General features: G+C 43.5%; 1 protein-coding gene across 1 annotated transcript; it reads right to left on the bottom strand.

Annotated features, from left to right (window-relative positions):
* Positions 1 to 463: 463 nt before the first annotated feature.
* Positions 464 to 13,744, bottom strand: LOC101074094 (neurexophilin-1-like). Its single transcript, XM_029845446.1, has 2 exons — positions 13,299 to 13,744; positions 464 to 2,073 (listed from the first exon to the last, which is right to left on the bottom strand). Exons 1-2 carry the CDS (start codon positions 13,347 to 13,349, stop codon positions 1,318 to 1,320), a joined length of 807 nt encoding a protein of 268 aa, XP_029701306.1. The 5' UTR covers positions 13,350 to 13,744; the 3' UTR covers positions 464 to 1,317.
* Between the last annotated feature and the right edge of the window lie 6,230 nt (positions 13,745 to 19,974).

Here is a 19,974-nt window from a genome sequence, read left to right as displayed (position 1 = left end):
CACACACACACAGGCGATGGAGTGTTTTCAATGGCTCCAAATGCCGTCTTGTCACAACAGAAAAGGTGTTCAATGCAACAAACATGCCTTTTATTTTTAAATCTCTTTAGTAAGGTCACTTTTGTCAGTCAGTGATGTCATTGTGTTGAAATATGCCTTTTTGTGTGTAAATGTATTGATGTCATTGCTTTGAATGCTAAGGAAATTATTCCACATGTAAACAATAATGTTAAGGAATAAATCAATTTCATTCAGCTTTATTTAGAAAGTGTCTGGTACAATCCAAACTGTTTCTAGGTGCTTTACAGGAACCCAGAGTCGAACCCCCAACCAGCAACAACGGAAGGAATAACTCCCTTTTTTTTACTTACTAAAACTGAAGGTGTGATCCTGGATGCTGAAGCGCATAGAAGACTTCAGCTGTTAATAATCATGACAGGAAGAAGTGACAAATTAGCAGCTGTTAACTGATAAACCGTCCTTTAATATGTACATCTCACAGCCCTCACATGAAAGAAACGTCTGGATATTTCTAATAGTTTAACAGCTTTGATACAAGATCACCGTTTTCAAGAAATTCACATCGAGATCAACATCATATTCTTGGTTCGACAACCAACAACAAGCAGAAAAGGAATAAAGAAAAAGAATCCACATGAGGAAGGAGGAAACATACATTTCGTGGAGGGAATGTACAGAAGCTAATATGTACATTACAAACCATACAAATTAGCTCTAAGATATAAAGTTCAATACATCTGATATATATTAACTGACAATTAGCAGGCCTTACCCCCCACAGTCAGGTAATGAGTTAAAGAAATCTGATTACTCTGCCAATTACCCTGTAGCTGCAAAGAATCTTTCTCCCCATTTCTCCTCCTCTTCCTCGGGCCATCTGAGGAAGAGGAGGCACATTTCTAAAAGCGTCTTCAGCTGAGCAACTTCTGATTTCTATGTTGTGACAGATGTGCAGGATAAACTCGAGCCTCTCGGCCACTCCGAAGTTAATCTGAAGTTAACATCAGTTCGGAAAGAAACGGATATGAAACAAGCAACAAGTGCCAACAAAACTTAGCAATGACGATGACGTTCCAAAAATAATAATTCACTGGGATGACTGGGAAGAACAGACACAACTCAGGAACTAGCTGGAAGTGACGCTGATGGAGTTTAGATTCTGATTAGAGTCCACCGTGACGCATTACTGCCCTCTGTAAAAACTGAGACCTACAGTATGTTGGCTTGACTGATGGGATGCCATGGGTTCAAGCCCAAACTGCGCTCAGTTTTTATCCAACTTAATTTATTAAAAAGTCAACCAGAGGGGAAGTAGGGAGTGTCACTATGGTAATTATAGTCTGGGCACACTTTCTGCACCAGTTTGTAGTCAGTGCTGTAGAAGGAAATGAAGATGCAGATAACTTTGAAGGGTTTAGAGCAGAGCCAGGACACGTGGCTCTGGGTCTGCTCCTGGTAGCAGGTCTTGGACGGATCAAAGTTGCAAAGCGTGTTCTTGGCACCTTTCTCCACCTTTTCATACTCTACGCGACAGTTGAAGGACTTTGAGTCCTTGACATCAATGACCGACTGCTGAGCTGCAACATCAAACTCAACTATCTTGGTAGGAGGGACCAAGCTGACAGACACGTTCCCCTGACCTGTAGAGTTGTGGCGGAAGTAGACGCTGAAGGTGCCATTGCCGTGGTCCACGATCTTGCCTGTGATCAACAGGTTGAGCTTGACAGTCTTGATGTTAGAGTGGAAGTCCCCCCAGCCAAACATCTTCTTGAACTTTCCTGTCTTGACCATTGGCCGCCGTTTGGTTCTCGACCTAGACTCCTGCAACTCTGTGGAGTTCCTCAGCCAGTCCCAGAGTTCCTTCTCGGAGTATGGCTCCGGAGTGTCGTAGCGAAGGTCCAAAGCTGTGGTGTTTTCTTTACCCTGAAGCGTCTGTGACAGCAGCCTACTGATCGACATTTCTTTGCTACTTTCTGTCCATATATGCTTTACGGTCGCTTTGGGGCTTCCTGATTTGATGATATCCGACTTTGAGGCCTGACCACCTGAAACCTGGTAAAAAGAAAAAAACAACAAAAAACAGAGTAAACCAAACAGCACTTCTGACTTTCTTTCTTTCTACATACAGTTTTTTTTTTACATATGCAGGATATGACATCATTTCCTGTTATAAAAGCCATTTGAAATACTCAAGGTTGATGTGCTCTCTGTATTTTTGGAGCTTTGGGTTCCCAAAGAGGGCTGAAAATAGTTCACTGAACTGGACTGAACCCCTTTCATCTGTCTATGGAACTGAAGACTGATTGACTTTTTCACTCAGCTGATTTCTAGAAATTGACCAATCAGCTGGGGTTGGACATAATCAATGTTGGCTCCACGCTTCAATTTCACACCATAATTGTCAACTTCAAACTTGGGATTTAAATGGGACAACTCTGATGAGGAGCGAAAGATATTCGGTCATTGATGAGTCCCAACAGGAGAAACAATGGTCTGCTGAGCGTCTTGACCGGTAACTAAAGAGCAAACTGCTAATTGATCAGGCTGATCCATTCATTATTAGCACTGATGAGTAAATAAGACAGGAGCAGGCCACCAGCTCGGATCGCTGGTATCGATCACCTCATTTCTCCTGAAAGGTGAGATCTGTCATGAGCACTTGGACTTTTGCTGGTGCCTTCGTGGATCAATAGCATCTATAATGAGGTTTTAATCAACTGTTTCAATCAGCTGAACTATATATGTGTATATATAATGCAACCTTTGCAAAAAAAAATTAAAATTATATTTAATAACTTCATTACCTGACATATTTTTTTTCAAAGTTGCACTAAATTCTCATCAGACAAGAACACTGAAAGACCTCCCCCCCCCCCCACACACACACATGCACACACACACACACGCACATGCACACACACATCAGAGTGTCTGTTTGATCCTGATCACCTGAGGCTACAACACATGTGGTAATCGTGGTAATCAGCACTTTCACCATTGTGAGCACAGACCTCACACACACACGCCAGGCAACCATTTGAAAAAAAAAGAAAAACAACCAGTGTGTGTGTGTCTTTTGTATAACTTTGACTAGACTAGACTAGTATAGAACCCAGTGTAGAGACCATTAAGAGAGTACTGTAAGGGGTGCAGTTTAGACGGAGAGTACTGTAAAAAATGCAGCATTTAAGTAAAGTGCTGTAAAAGTTCAGTACAGACGACAGAGAACTGTAAACATGCAGTACAGAGTAATATAATTTTTTTCAGTAGTGAGGGCAGAGTACTGTAATATAAATAGTTCAACTTCCACAGTAAAAATGCAGTATAGAGGACAAAATACTACAAAGAATGCAGTATAAAGGGAATGTATAAAGGCAGTATAGAGGGAATGTACTATAAAGAGTCCAGTTTAGAGAGCAAAATACTATAACATAAAAGCAGTACAGAGGACAGAATGGAGAGCAGAGCACTGTAAAGACTGTAGTATAGTGGGAAGGGAATGTAAAAAGGGCAGCATAGAGTGCAAAGAGGTGAAAAGAGTGCAGCCCAGAGGGTAGATTACTGTAAAGAATATACAGTATAGAGAGCAGCATACTGTAAAGACTGCAGAAGAGAGGGTAGAGTGCTGTACAGAGTGTAGTATTGAGGGTAGAGTGCTATAAAGAGTGTAGTATAGAGGGTAGAGTGCTATAAAGAGTGTAGTATGGAGGGTAGAGTGCTATAAAGAGTGTAGTATTGAGGGTAGAGTGCTATAAAGAGTGTAGTATTGAGGGTAGAGTGCTATAAAGAGTGTAGTATAGAGGGTAGAGTGCTATAAGAGTGTAGTATAGAGGGTAGAGTGCTATAAAGAGTGTAGTATTGAGGGTAGAGTGCTATAAAGAGTGTAGTATTGAGGGTAGAGTGCTATAAAGAGTGTAGTATAGAGGGTAGAGTGCTATAAAGAGTGTAGTATTGCGGGTAGAGTGCTATAAAGAGTGTAGTATAGAGGGTAGAGTGCTATAAAGAGTGTAGTATTGAGGGTAGAGTGCTATAAAGAGTGTAGTATTGAGGGTAGAGTGCTATAAAGAGTGTAGTATTGAGGGTAGAGTGCTATAAAGAGTGTAGTATGGAGGGTAGAGTGCTATAAAGAGTGTAGTATAGACGGTAGAGTGCTATAAAGAGTGTAGTATTGCGGGTAGAGTGCTATAAAGAGTGTAGTATAGAGGGTAGAGTGCTATAAAGAGTGTAGTATTGAGGGTAGAGTGCTATAAAGAGTGTAGTATTGAGGGTAGAGTGCTATAAAGAGTGTAGTATTGAGGGTAGAGTGCTATAAAGAGTGTAGTATAGAGGGTAGAGTGCTATAAAGAGTGTAGTATTGAGGGTAGAGTGCTATAAAGAGTGTAGTATTGATGGTAGAGTGCTATAAAGAGTGTAGTATAGAGGGTAGAGTGCTATAAAGAGTGTAGTATTGAGGGTAGAGTGCTATAAAGAGTATAGTATTGAGGGTAGAGTGCTATAAAGAGTGTAGTATGGAGGGTAGAGTGCTATAAAGAGTGTAGTATGGAGGGTAGAATATTGTAGTACTCTGGTGCACATTTTGTTATCAGTGTTATCAGTCAAGATTGAGTTTGTTCTGACCAGAGCTTTAGTGAGCGTGCTCACGTGCTTGTGTCACACTAATAACTCAAATTTATAAAATTAACTTGTGAATATCATTAACGCCTCTATTCATCCAGACGTTGGCAGAAGAGGAAGGTTCAGGTTTACAGGAGCATTTTTATAGTTCCAGTTCTCATGTGTGTGGAGGGACTTTCAGGTGTAGCTCCGGTGCTACAGAGTTAAGTCGTGTTTGGAGAACAGCAGCACCTGTTCTCCTGTCACATCCACGCTGGTCGTGAGCGTCGCCATCAGCTGTTTCAATCCTGAATTAATGATGCAAACAAAGCCAAATCCTCCTGGCAGCCCCTCGGTGAGCTCAGTCTTTCTCCACTTTGGTCCCTCTCAACTAATCTTCAGTGTCACACTTAATGAGATTTCCAGTTTGTGAAGTAAGTGGAGCAATAACTCCCCCAGCACCAGCCACCGCCATCGCCTTTCCCACCGTCAGCTCTGCTCCAACCACTCTGGAGCTTTTAGCCTAATTCTTCTCTAAAGGATGACTTATGAAGGATTATTACACAAAATTATTCCAGCTGCAAACAGACTTTGAATGTGTTGTTAGTGTCCATAAGGAGCTGCAAACATGAAGAAAATAAGAAACGCGTTATGTAATTAATAAACGAGGTATCGCTAGTTCTATTCCTATATTGGGTTTGTTTCACACAGCTACATTAGGGACTTAACAGTAGATAAATATATGTTGGGCACTTACTCACACTGAGGGGAAATAAACTTCCCATCAGCTCCTGCCTCCAACAGTACAACTATATGTCTTTTCCACTAGACCTTCAGTGACCTCCACCGTCCTCACCTCATCACCAGCACCTTCCAGGATAAATGGACCCAATGTCACCTCTTCATCAACATCAACTACCGCACTTCCTCCGCTGCCCCTCGCACAAGGAGTGCCCGGACGCGTGGCACCTGCCCTCCGTTCCCACGGTCTCCGTTTGATCCGTCACGCCGATCACCTCCGGCGCCGCCACCCTCAGCAACTGTCTTGCTGGCTCAGCTCTGAAGAAGGCGTCTCCCACATCAGGGAAGCAGCCTTCTGTCACCTGGACAAATGTCCGTCCCTTTCATGATCCGTGACATCCAGTCGGGATCACAGCAGCATCCTGCATCGTCTGCTTTCAAAATTCCCCAATAAACTTCCGGACATTCACAACACGGCTGCCTGGCTCCTCCGATCACAGACCTGCTCCCACCCTCAGGAACCGTAAACACGAGGACCAGCACTCATAAATAATATAAAGAAACGAGATGAATGTGTTATTGTTATTAGAAGCCACATTCCAGCCATCATCTGTCTGTATCAAACTCCTCTTCTCCTACAAACCTATCTGGAAAACTGTGGCCACAAGAATGAAGGAATGAATAAATGGTCAAAGGGAACGTATAGAGGGAGCATAGGAGGGAACGTATAGAACTTTGTCATCAGCTGTTAGTGAAGACGTCAGTGCAGAGCACGACATGCCGCAATTACAGAACACTTCAGTTGAAATGAGACTATTTTTTTGATATTTTATGTTCCTTTTAATAGAACATAATCATCTGTCTGGTCTTTAAAACTCTGCTAGTTTAGTTCCTGTTCCACTGAATTCTTAGATAGATAGATAGATAGATAGATAGATAGATAGATAGATAGATAGATAGATAGATAGATAGATAGATAGATAGATAGATAGATAGATAGATAGATAGATAGATAGATAGATAGATAGATAGATAGATAGATGATAGATGGATGGATGGATGGATGGATGGATGGATGGATGGATGGATGGATGGATGGATGGATTGGATGGATGGATGGATGGATGGATGGATGGATGGATGGATGGATGATGATAGATAGATAGATGCTCTGTTTTGTACATAATAAGCAGATGCCTTTGATAAATACGATATAGGCATATCCTAAACATGACAAACGATTAGAAGTATGACATTTAGTTCGTTAAATTAATTGGCACTAGGTTGAAGATCCAGATTAGGTTGATGATTACAAATTCTGCATCCAGCCCTGCTGTGGCCTTTTATCCATATCAGAAATGTTAGGTAGCTCTATACATTCCGCGGCTTTAGATTAGGCTGTATCAGTTACGGACAATAGAACATTGCTGTTTCACATTTTTACTTGAATCTGGAGAGAAAATTGCACAAATTGTTTGGGACTGTACGACCTAAACTCAACTGATCACTGAGGTATTTGTGATTTTTCAGAATTTAGACTATTGTGACTCAACATTTATCACCTCACCGTATGGGGTGGCTGTCTCCATCAGGGATGATTCCTAACAAAGCGCTCTCCCCAGTGAGTATTTGACAATTTAGGCAGTGCGCCTCCTCCTGCTGTGGCAGATATATTATTTCTGTCTCCATTTTTATATCAAACCACTTTCTTTTGACCTCGGACAGGGTAAATCTGTTCGTTTCTTTGACTGAGACCCTGGGCTTTTAGATTTGACTTGCCTAACAAGGCAGCACCAAAGAGACACCAAAGCCCTGTTGACACTTACAAAAGAAGGTGCTTTCCAAACCTTTTGGGGAAACCAGAGCTGAAACTACAGCTGAACGGGCAAGTGTGCAGGGAAACAGAGCTCCACACCGAAAAGGTGAGGAGAAAATAGGAACTATTAAAAAGACTGATCGTCTCTGTCATTTTGGGGGGCAAGCAGGAACTTTCAGGAACATATATAGCTTTAGCTAAACTAATAGCATTTCAATAGAAAGTGTTGAGTTGTGTGTGTGCGTGTGTGTGTGTGTGTGTGTGTGTGTGTGTGTGTGTGTGTGTGTGTGTGTGTGTGTGTGTGCGTGACAAACTCTCATCATTTATTCCAATTAAACTCCCACCAGCTGATTTGTTCTGAAAAGGAAAGCGAACCTGTATGTTTGCACCTGACAGAGATTTGAGGCCACCACACAACATGAATGTGGATTCTTGGTTAGATAAGCTGTAAATGAACAGGAGTCGGACTGAGATTAGCTCTTATCAGGCTGACAGCCCCCCACCCCTCCCCCGGGTGAAGACGAACATCATAAGCTACAGAGCTTTAGTCTGTGAGCTAAAGGCAAAATCAAAAGTCTGTGGCACATCTGAGGGCAGACGCGCATGGAGGCCACTCAAAGAATGCCGTGCTCTGGGTTTCATGCGGTGTGTCCCTTTCCACATATCCCATCAAAGCAGAACAGCTGAGGTGGGTTCACTCTTATCATTAGCTTTAATTCCTTATCAGAGCATCAGCAGCTCTGAACTGGATGAGCGGCTCCACAGAATCTGTCTGAGAGCGTCCGAGTGTGTCTGTCCTGCTTTGACGTGAGGAGCTTCTGTTGTAGAGTTCCTGCTCACAAGCTCTGTGGGGAACGAGACTGCTCCGTACCTACACGACCTCCTCTGTGCACGTGAATATAACAGTCAAACAGCACAGATGTTCACAGGTGACCGCCTGTCACAACTCGTCTGCTCTCCAACAAGATCCACCTTTTGTACGAATAACGACCCTCTAAAACACTGCTTGTCCTCAGCAGCATCTGTGATGGCATCAGCCATTAATCACACAGGACGGCAGAGACCGATGGGATATTCTAATGTACAGGTGTGTGTGTGTGTGTGTGTGTGTGTGCGCTCTTTACTTAGATTAATTCCTGACCTTCATCTCATCCCCTCTGAAGCTGCTCACATGGAGATTTTGTGGGAATCAATGATTTTTAGGCACACGCTCAGATCTGATTTTATAGGAGGATAATTATTCAATAAAGCCCAGTACACACACACACACACACACACACACACACACACACACACACGCGGTTGTCCAGATGTCTCATTTCTTTTTTAAATATGACACTAAACGTCAGATGTGTAGGTGGCTTTTCACAGTATTTTGCTCTCACTGCAACTGTCAACTACAACAATCTTCTCTACACACCGTCGCTAATGGAAATCCAGCCGTTCGTGGATTAAGAATTTAGTCCAGTGTCTTTTTAGAGCCAGCATGGATCAAAGATTATGTGTGTGTGTGTGTGTGTGTGTGTGTGTGTGTGTGTGTGTGTGTGTGTGTGTGTGTGTGTACATGCTACATTCACAAGTTAACAAATGTGGACACATACACAAAAGCAAAGGTGCACTTCCTTTTCATTGTAATGATAAATTTATGGGTTCAGAAGTGAGTTTTAAGGTTCAGGATAGAATTTTGTGTGTGTGTGTGTGCGTGCGTGCGTGTGTGAGTGTGTGTGCTGTGTGTGTGCGTGCATGCGTGCGTGTGTGTGTGTGTGTGTTTGGGCCTTTTCACGCCCAGCAGGTCACACTGACGTCTCTTGTACATCCACATGGTGAATCTGCTCACTGTGACTCCAGCAGCTAATGTTCAAAGTGAGGCCTGACAGAACCCCCCCCCCCCCCATCCCCCCTACACACACACACACACACACACACCCTTGCAACTCTTGCAGAGCGAATCCATCAAAGCGACAGAATGAATTAATGCTGAGACACCTCAGTACCTGTTAGGAGGAACTCCCATCAACAGTAATTGATTTGATAAATGCTGCAGAATACAGAGAGTGAAGGGAGGAGAGAGGAAGACAGAGTAACAGAGAGAGAGAGAGAGAGAGAGAGAGAGAGAGAGACTCAGAGAAGAGAGACAAAAAGAGGGGGAGGAAGACAGAAGTGTGAAATTGCTCAGATTATGTAAAACTCATGTTCTGTCAGCTGGAAGAAGATGATAAAGAGTCCGTTTAGAATATTCCTGGAAGCATTTTTACCCCAAAGAAGTTGTGATCATGTCTTTAGTCTGTCCATGGAGGTTCTCATCCATGCAGGTCAGAGCAAACCAGTAAGGTCCAGCAGAGTCTCAACTGGACTGTTGGGAGGAACTGGGAGACCTGGAGACCAGGGTTCCTGGAGACTAGGGTACCTGGAGACCATGGTACCTGGAGACCAGGGCACCTGGAGACCAGGGTTCCTGGAGACCAGGGTTCCTGGAGACCAGGGTTCCTGGCGACCAGGGTTCCTGGAGACCAGGGTACCTGGAGACCATGGTACCTGGAGACCAGGGCACCTGGAGACCAGGGCACCTGGAGACCAGGGTTCCTGGAGACCAGGGTTCCTGGCGACCAGGGTTCCTGGAGACCAGGGTACCTGGAGACCAGGGTTCCTGGAGACCAGGGTACCTGGAGACCAGGGTTCCTGGAGACCAGGGTACCTGGAGACCATGGTACCTGGAGACCAGGGTTCCTGGAGACCAGTGTTCCTGGAGACCAGGGTTCCTGGAGACCAGGGTTCTCAGCTCTGGCAGGTTTGGTGGGAGTTTAGAGTGTTTATTCTCCTACTGTGAAGCCTTTTTTACACTGGCCCAAAACCCAGTGTGAACCCACTTACTGTTTTTATTTGAAGACAGTGTGAACAGAATAAATGGACCGGGCCGGTTCTGATGGACTGAGCTCTGACCAGCAGCACTGTGAGCAGTTTTGATCCGATGACCAACAGGTCAAGAAGAGTTTAGAGATTACTGTTGACAAGTAAACCTCCGTAAAAAGAGGAGCAAAAGAATGGATGGAAGAGCAGGATGGAAATAAACATGAAGAATGACAGAGACCTCCTCCACCTGCTCCTGATTGACAGCTGCCCATCATTCATTTAATTCCCGACCAAAAACCCGAAGAGAAATCAATCTGAGCCCAAAGTGCTGAGGCGCTGAAGGGCGCCCTGGGATTGGCTGTGATGGCTGCTACACACATCTCACCCCTCTTTTTTCCTTCACTCAGTCGTTCATCCTTTAAGTTCTACAATGCAAAGCTGGAAACATTGAGGCTCAACCCCAGGAGTCCCCTGGGCACCTTGAGGGCGAGGATCAGGTCAAGCGAGGTTATCTAATCTCCAGCTCCTCTCACAGAGCTGCTATCAGGGCGCCTCCATAGGCTTCAGCAGAAATACAGACTCTCCAAGGACCGAGGCAGCGGGGTCAGGCGGGTGTGTGTGTGTGTGTGTGTGTGTTTTGAAATACTGTGGCCTGCATTGAGGGGTGTGGCTGGACGACACCCTTCAACCCACTCCTGTTTTGACCTGCGAGACATGAACGCCACTGCGAACGTGGATCGCTACAGCGAGAGCGAAAAAGCTGTGGTCATTAATCGTGACTGCCACACACACACACACACACACACACGCATGCAAGACACACACGCGGGGACATACAGGCCCTCAGCGAAGCACACCTGGGTCACAGCAGTAGACGTTCATATCGTTGAGATTAGCCATTTGTTCCTTTCTCTACAATATTAATGGCGACGCGTCGCAGTGACCATCACAGCGACACGTGTGTGTTCCATTGTTATTACATATTCAATTACAAAAAGAGTGTCAACTCTTTAATGCTGGACTTCTGAATTCGAACAGCAGAAGATGGAGTTGAAGTAGGTCTGTGTGTGAGCGTGTGTGTGTGTGTGTGTGTGTGCGCGGGCATTCGTTGGCTGTGTTGTCACTGAAAATCTTTGAAGTAAAAATGAATTCATACTTATCTCGTGAAATGTATTTTCAGTGAACCTTCAATAAAACTGACCTTTGCTCAAGAGTCCAGGAACAAAATCTTTGAAGCCATTTTCTTTGCGTTCTAGCGACCCCTATCGCCTCTTAGTGTAACTACAGGAAGGAAGAACTAAACGTTGCAATTGTCTCCAAGAACCGAAACCCCCCTGAAAAAGACAGTTGTGTGGTTTTAAACAGCTGGCACAGAGGTCGTGACCTCATGGCTCAGCATGGATATCAGGACTGCCCTCGGTATCACCTGTCACCTGCCAGCACCAGTGGAACCAGCTCGTGTTCCTGTCAATTGCTGCTGACTGGCTGAAGCTGCTGGTGGAGCTGGGAAGAGGAGGCTGAAGTGTGTCTGCAGCCCCCCCCTCAGCGCTCTTCTCCAGAGAATGTTATAAAAGCTGCTCAAACCCACAGAAAGCATCACTGAGATGGCACCTGGGTAAAACACACACCCTCTCCAAAGGTCACACAAACCCCAGTGTTGGTGCGTGTTTCTGATTCATTGTGTAACGCTGAAAGCACAGAATTAATGTTAACTCGGTCAAATTTCCCCGATTTCCTAAAGTGATTCTTTTTAATCAGGCAGTCAATTTGACGATCACCAATACGACAGAGTGATGAAAATGTGTGTGTTGAGTCTTCAACATCGGAATGATTTTGGTTCAATGGGGTTTTTTTCCCAGAAGAATCTGAAAAATGAAAATATAAAAGTTGACAATGAAAGAAGACAAAAACACGGATGTACACTGGGTGATGAAAACCTGGAAATATTCCTGTTTCTGTGTGTGTGTGTGTGTGTGTGTGTGTGGGTGTGTGTGTGTGTGTGTGTGTGTGTGTGTGTGCGCTGAGGGTGGACTTCATGCATATATAAGATTTTAAGAGTTCTTTTAGATTTAGAGCAGATCATTTACATTTCCTTTCTTGTCACATAACATGGAAAAACCTCAGACGGTGATAATACAGATGATCTTGGATGTTAATAGAATAGTGAAACCACACACACACACACACACACACACCTGCCCTGCTGTTATCGGGGTCGGCGTGCGGCTCACAGACAAGAGGCTTAAGCGGAGACAAGAGTCTTAACCAGGAAATAAAACCATCAAAGTTCAGCTGTAATCCTGCTTCTTTTTCTGGGTGGGTTCTGTTCCTGAGCTTCAGTTCTACAGCCCTGCTTCAAAAGGCTATTTAATTCCATTTAAATTGCATCCAACATTTAAAAAAAAAAATCTAAACACGGGTACGTTTAAAAGCTTTAAATATTTAGCACAAATCTTAGTTTATAATTTATCTGGATTCTTTAAATGTTCAAATATAAAATGCAGTAATGTTGTAAACTCATGGAGAAAATGTTTGAGACTATTAATACAACTCAATTTTAATGTATATTCCATTCTTCTATATTTAATCCATCTAAATGTTTCCAGTTTAAAACAATTATTTTATTTGTTTTTGATTTTGATTTTTTTTATGTTGCATTTAGTCTGTACAGTTCATAAGATTGAAATTATTCTTTTAAGTGATATTTTATTTAAAAATGTTCCTGATCACCCAAAATGAGATGTTTGTTTAATCGAAGTTGTAATTTAGTAAAATTCGATTTTCTGACTGGGTTTACATGTTATAGCGCCCCCGTGAGATCATTGAGACGCCTGTGTAGGTGGCTGCTGGATGTTCTGACTAAATAAATCCGAGATTAATCATTTCTCTAAAATACATTTATGTCATCACATCGGATGTTTGTAAAAGACAGTTTGTAAAAGAAAAATAGGATGATCGAACTTGATAGATTAGATCATTTCACGATTTCCGACTCCAAGCACAAATACTGTTATTACTACCACTAATAATAATAATATCAATACTAATAATAATGATATTAATAATAATAATACATCCTTATTATGTGGCTCGGTCAGAAACAGTTGACAGTTTGAGGAAAAGGAACCACTCTGGTGTCAAACCCGAAATAAAGGCACTTTTGGTGTTTCTCTCCTTTAAAGTCAAACCTAGAGCCTCTCCTGGTTCGGAACTTTGGAGTTTGGAGAAAGTTCTAAATCCCACTTTGTTTTTCACCTGTGTAGCCACTCACACTCACCAGGAGAAGAACAGGCGTCAGGAGGATCACGGCGCAGCCCGCCACCTGCATCCTCTCCGGCACTAAAGTTCCACTTATTTCCTTCGGCTGGTGGTTGCGCCTGTGACCATAGATCCACCTGCTTATCCGTCTACAGCACCACCGACCCCCTCAGCAGCCCGGGAGAAAAGCGCACGACGCTCCCCATGACCGGGGGACAAAGCGGAGAGTTGGAAGGCAGGACGGAGGAGACGGCGAGGAGGCTGCTGCTGGTTCCGTCTGCGGCGATGCTGAGGCGATGGGGGGATGGCGGGGAGCTCAAGAGTTAATCCAGGTAAAAGCAGCAGATAGTGAGATGGAGAAGGTCCTGCCTGTCTCAGAGGTGCTGCGCTCGGATGAGAGGTGGCGGTGGGGGCGCTGCGCTTTATAATGCGCGTGGACAATACGGGAGGGGTGGTCTGCAGGAGGGACGACTCCAACGCACACGACGATGGAGCCATGAGGTTCAACCTGCTTCCATCACGCGCAAACACGCACACTCTCATTTTTTTAAGTACGAGTAAAGTCTCTTACCATTAGTAGTTCAAAGTAGTTTAAGGTTTGCTTGGTTTATTTTTTAGATCGTCCAGGCTTTGGTGGTTTGTCTTTCTACTATTCGCAGATAAACGTCATTTTCCTCCGTTACACCGTAGCAGTGTTTATTGAAAACCAAGGATCATTTGAAAATCAAAGTCTAGAACGTTTCATCAACACAAATATCCTCGGAGCAAACTTGAGGCCAATATAGAAACAGACTGGGTCTAACTGGAAAAAACAAACAAGATCTACCCTGACAGGCAAAAACCAGAAGACGTCCACTGAGCTACCTAAAACAGGAGAATAGGATATAACAAAAATGGCCATTCACTCCCAATTTCCCAAAAACACGTCTGAGGCCGTTGGATGTTGAGGAAGGTGAGGAGCTCCCAGGTGGTAGCCATCTTTGGGTCTAAATCGAGTCCTCCTGGACCTCCTGGACCAATCGGCAGGTACCTAAACTTTGGATGACCAATCTGGCGTAGGGCACAACACACACATATTTAGGACAACACACAACACACACAGGAGCGCACATTCAGGACAGAAACATCGGCTAGAGTCCTAACACATATCACAGCTCCCACACCCGTGATTTTCCTCCTTCATATCCATCTCTCCACCATAACGACCAACTCTAACACGCAATTACCAGGATAAAAGCTCCTGTGTTTAGCTTATTTTACTCCGCTTCGTTTTATTTGTCTCTGCTCTCATTTTAATGTAGCCTCAGAAGATAATTTCGGATCTTTTGAGTCTATTTTGTCCCTTCTCTCTTCTTTGTTGCCTGCCGTCCACACGCATGTTCGGAGGCATCTATAGAGCGGTGGCAGAATGTGACCAAGGAATTCTTGGAATTTCTCGCTCGCAAATCCTTCTTTAATCCACAATACAATTATAAATCAAATTATTTGGAATCAAAGGAGACATTTCTGCATTGTGACTGTGAAGCAGTAGTCAGTCTTATGAGACTGGGGTTGTTCTGGAAGAGGCTCTCTTGCTGCTGCTGCTGCTGCTGCTGCTGCTGAGGAATTTCCTATTCCCCTTCCAGTCACCCCTCCTCAACAGCCAGTCCATCTGCTGCCCCCACCTTGTTTTCACCGTCATTCCGCTCAGTACCATATATAAGCAGCCCTGCTTCACCCTCTGTTTGCCTCTTCCTGGTTTTAGCTTGGTTGTATCCCTCTGTTTCCATCTCAATGATGTTTAATGTATAATGGCTCATGTTTCTCCAGCATTATGCTAGAGAAAAGGGCTCTGATACGGCGTTGCTGAGGCTAGAAATGATGACTTGCCAGTGGTTGAGTTGACTGGATTACTTTTTTCAGTAATGTGATTATTTTAAATTAACATGATTCTTTAAAGGGGCAATAATTGAAATTCATCATTTTTAAATAGAAGGAATTTACAAAGTCACTGTGTGAAGAACTAAAGGCGTAATTGTTTCTGCAGGGAGTTCTTTTGTTTACAGCATCAAAACTTTATAAGTTGCTTACTGACTAACTGTCATCGTTTAGGTCCGGCCGAGCGGGGTCAACAATTACCAAGTTAAATTTAGGTTACCACAAATCTCTGTGAGATCATTGGAATTTGAATTGAGCCAGTTTAGATTAAAGTCCCCAGTTACAATAAACTCATCATTATAACATGGCAGAAGTTTCCCAAGGGCATCACTTTTTTTGACAAATAAGCGTCTATAAATTGTAAAAACAGTATAGGTCCAAAGTTCTTAAGCTAGTGAATTCAAAAAGTTGGGCTCCGTTAATGAATCCAGAAAAGTAACAGATTTATTTAGACAGTTACCCCTTCAACTCTGCCGTCTCTCAGGTCTGAAGAGGTTATATCCTTGCTAACCAATATCCTTGCTAACCAATATCCTTGCTAACCAATATCCTTGCTAACTGATATCAGTGCCAGAGACATTCTTCTTGAGCCACGATTCAGTTAACACAAGAACGTCTTGGTCAGCCTGGCCTGCAAATATCACAGTATGTAGTAGTAAAGTAGTATCCACTTTATTAATTAGACTTCTCACACTCAGGTGTGTTGCAGGTAAGGTAGCAGGCGGTACCAGGCCACAGCTCCGCCCAGACACGTGTGGAGATACCACACAAGTGGACAGTGGAGAGAAAGGCACCAAGAAGGAGCCCGAACAGAGGCGGTACTGTGTCGTGTTCTCCACTCACCCACCCGTGACTGTCTCAGGTTATATTGTAGCTAAAACCAATGTGGAGAGCGACCCTGCAAAGGTCTTACTTGTTCATTCTCAGCCCATCCCATAGTTCCACAAGCAAATGCAACACCTCCTGGGGGTTACCAGCTTCTTCCTGGTTTCTTTCTGTAAAAGGGGAGTTTTTCCTGACACTGTTGCTTGTTGGGGGTCCGGCTCTGGGTTTCTGCTGAAAAGAAATACCGCAATAGTATCAAATGCTGCACAAACAAAACAGTTGTTCATTCATTTAGCGGTTTCTTTGCTAGTTTGGTCGTATCTGCTACCAAAGTGAGTGTGTTCTGCTTCATGCAACCTGCCAGCAGAAGCAAGGCTTGAGTGGTGCTGGGACATCTCTGGTGCAAGTGTGTTTTTATGGTCTGCAGACACAAACCTTTGCTTTTATCCCTGTAGCAGCTTCATCCTCCCAACAGTGATGTTTCCAGTCTTACATACATTAAGTTCTTTTTATGGGCTTGTAAACCTACAGTGACTGCGGTGGCAAACATGGACACGTGTGCTAGTGCGTGTGAACACACATTCCTTATTTTCACAAGAAATAAACTTTTGAATATGTATAGATAATTTATCGTATTTCACTAATTTTAGGAAGAACCTGCATCATAGTCACAGAAATGACATCGTTCTGCATCGATAACTTTTCCTCATGTCAAGTTTTTTGCTGGAGGAAAATGACGCGTTTGTCTCCATGAACTGATCGCACCTGTAAGAGTGAGTGTTAAACCTTCACATGTGCACACGCGCCACAGACGGGTATAAAAGTCAAGCTCGAAACATTCTTGTGCAATTGCAGGAAGTTGCAGAATAGGAGAAGAAGAAAGACAGTTTTCTCCTCTAGCAGCTGCTCATCTTCCTTCCTTTCAGCAACACATCATCTCTCATTGGTCCAATGTAATCAGGAGGTCAAGCCAATAATTTTCCCAGCGCACCTTTTGAGGCTCGTTCAGTGGGAGCGAGAAAATTGCCGGGTAGCTTCATCCTAATAGCTCGCCATTGGGCTTTAAGGAGGAGGAAGGGGATAATCGCACAGCTGAATCACGCCGGCGTCCGGTGACATCATAATGTTCGGCTGGCTGGACTCCATCGGCCATTGTGAGGGCAGATGCTGCCGCGGCCCCTCGGGGACGCACAAGCAGCTGTGGCAGGTTGACGTGGCTGCTGCCCAAACAGCTGCCAATGAAAAGCTACTTCAGACCACCAGAATACAAGTCAAACTGTTCCTGAGCAGAAGGGCTGGGGGCTTTCGTGGCATCGCATCTGGAGACAAAAACCTTATGCTGGAGACTGGCGGTCTTTCAGGCAGAGGAGCCCGGTGGGCGGGCCGGGGGGGGGGGGGGCGCTGACAGAGACAAATGGCCAAGCAGAGCGTTGGTCACAGGATGCAGCTGCCACACATCAACCGCTTCTAAAGCTGTGGCATCGAGGAGCGAACTCTCAAGCTTCAATTAGACCTCCTGAATGATGTGATTACCAATAGTGAACGACCTACTGGATTAGCTCCAGGCCTAGTTTTGTTCTTTCAGTTTTAAGTCAGTTTGATAAACAACAACAAAAAAAAAGCTGTCTTTTGTTTTACTTTACTTTTTAGTTTATCATTCATATTTTTTCCTGGCAGGAGACTGAAAGGCACATGTGGTGATGAGCCCCCTGCTGGAGGGTTACGGAAGCAATGGTCCATCCTGCTGATGGTGATCTATTGCAGATCACAGTGGATCCACCTGTCATCTGTCAGGTCACAGGAGGCACCTTTTATCTGATGAATGAGACACGTTCTCTTAGATGATCTCTTAGAACATCTGACATACTGTCCTTAGTCAGATTCTTTGATGTGTCCCAGGTCAGAACAAAGACAAACGAGTTCCACAACATCTCATCACTGACTGCGGGATTTCCTTCTCTCTGCACAGGGAATTTAATTGGAAAAGATTATGTGACATGCTGATTAAACGAGACAAACCAACACACACAAACACACACACCCACAGACGGAGAGAAAGAGTGGCTCCATTGTATTCCCCTCGTTTAAAATCCGATAATTAAGACGCTTTCATTAGACGGTAAGGATTTACACAACGTTACAAAAAAATGAGTAATAATTGTTATAATCAAAGTTGTCCGATTTTGTGTTGCCAATATGACAAGTTTTACCATATTTCCAGCACTGTTATCGGTGTTTTTATTGTCAGAATTCTAGTGGTGTCCGAGTATTTCAGCTATTTTTTCATTTTACTGTCTGATTGAAACCAAGCTCTTTGTGTGTTGACTCTTGAACATTTTTATTTAACAAGTACTGACAGACAACTGCAGCAACGAGGAAGCGACGACCTTCACCCGCTGAGCTGTTGGGGACATCTAGTGGCAGAAGGAAGCATTGCACGATGCCCACGCTGTTGACTAATGACGCCTACACTTTGTTACTAATGGCCAAACTCATCAGTGTCGCCATGGAGGAACTTTAGATTATTGATCTCTGGTTGCTTAAGCTCAGTCAAGTGTAAAATAAACTTCAATTATTACACACTTCATATCATCAATTTCATGTTTGGTACGCTTAGTACACATGCATCCAAAATGTCACATTTCTTGTTTATTTTCAGTTGTTCAAGTACATATAAACAAAAGTAGGAAATGAATCAGTAAATTTATTTTCCGGATCAATTCTTTTTGCACGCCTCATTCATATGCTCACATATTAGCGCACTCTTACGCAGTAGAAAAGGAAACACCTTATGTTACATGAACAATAACTTAAAAAAAAAGAAATATTTAGCACTTTATTTACAACTCATATGCCAGCAACTTTATAACAAACATTCCAGTAAGTTGCTGGCAACAAAGCCCACAGAGCCTCTCTGAAAACCTGAATATCAACCAGAACCACGGCTGGACAGAAGGGTCACCTGGAGATCAGGTAGTAGAAAAACACTGCAGGTGTGTCACCACTGCAGGTCGAAGAGTCTTCACAGAAATCACTGTTGACAAAAAACAACTCAAACGGTGACCAACCGGTTTAGTTTGAAGGTTAAATGATTCTGTCGCTGTTGTGGATTTACAGTTGTTGATGTCAGATTTGAGTAAATTCAGGAGCAAAATTCTACAGAATATGTAGGTGAACTCTGGAGATGTTTCTGAGATCAAAGCCCGTCACTGATGTGGAGCTGCTCTGATCAAAGCAAAAACAGAAGTCCTTTCATCTGATGAGGCTGATCATCTTCCATCAAAAAGCAGTCAAACGCGAGACTGAAAGGATGAAGAAGACGAAGAACCTGAGAAAGTTACGAGCTGTAATTTCTTCAGAAAAGGCAAAAATCAAAGAGAAAATGTATCTAAAGATCTCCCATCTGGTGGATCTTCATGAGTCTGGAGAGGAGGAAGAGTTGTCTAATCGGGACGTGGACACACCTGGATGTTGTCCATGGTTGGACAGCTGTCCACAGCTGTCATTCTTTTTTTCTGACTTTTCTTCTCAACAATCAAGCAAGTTGATGATGGACATCATGTGACCATCTTTTTGTTCCATTTATAACAATAAAAACGTTTTGTGGAGCTGGACAATTGTCTCCAACCTTGAATGTGGTTTTTTCCTCCCTTCATTCCTCCTGAGAAACGTCCTTCATGTTCTGTTTCTGTTCAGCTGTTGTCCTTAACTTGAAGTCAAATTGGATTTTTGAAAGTATCCTTTCTAGTGTCGGTAATCAACAATAGTGTGTCAACAAAAGTTTGAAAATATCTTTAAAAGAATTCAGTTTGTACAGATCAGAAACGGAACCATGGAAGTCTTATTTACACTGTCCCACACAGGTTAAGAAGAAATAGCAACAAAAAGCTTCGAGAAAATTCTGGATTTTACCATTTTAGGACGAGGCTGGCAGCCATCTTGAGTTAAGAGAC

The sequence above is a fragment of the Takifugu rubripes genome, chromosome 12 (genome assembly GCF_901000725.2).
Source record: "Takifugu rubripes chromosome 12, fTakRub1.2, whole genome shotgun sequence".
In the NCBI taxonomy this organism is placed as follows: Eukaryota; Metazoa; Chordata; class Actinopteri; order Tetraodontiformes; family Tetraodontidae; genus Takifugu; species Takifugu rubripes.
Note: the sequence above shows the minus strand (reverse complement) of the source record. Positions and strands in the feature narration are given on the sequence as shown.

Excerpts from the sequence above, each read along its gene's own strand:
- LOC101074094 (XM_029845446.1), bottom strand. The coding sequence starts at position 13,349 with ATGCAGGTGGCGGGCTGCGCCGTGATCCTCCTGACGCCTGTTCTTCTC. Across the intron at positions 2,074-13,298 it reads TGACGCCTGTTCTTCTCCTG|GTTTCAGGTGGTCAGGCCTC; the intron begins GTGAGTGTGAGT and ends TCTTTTTACCAG.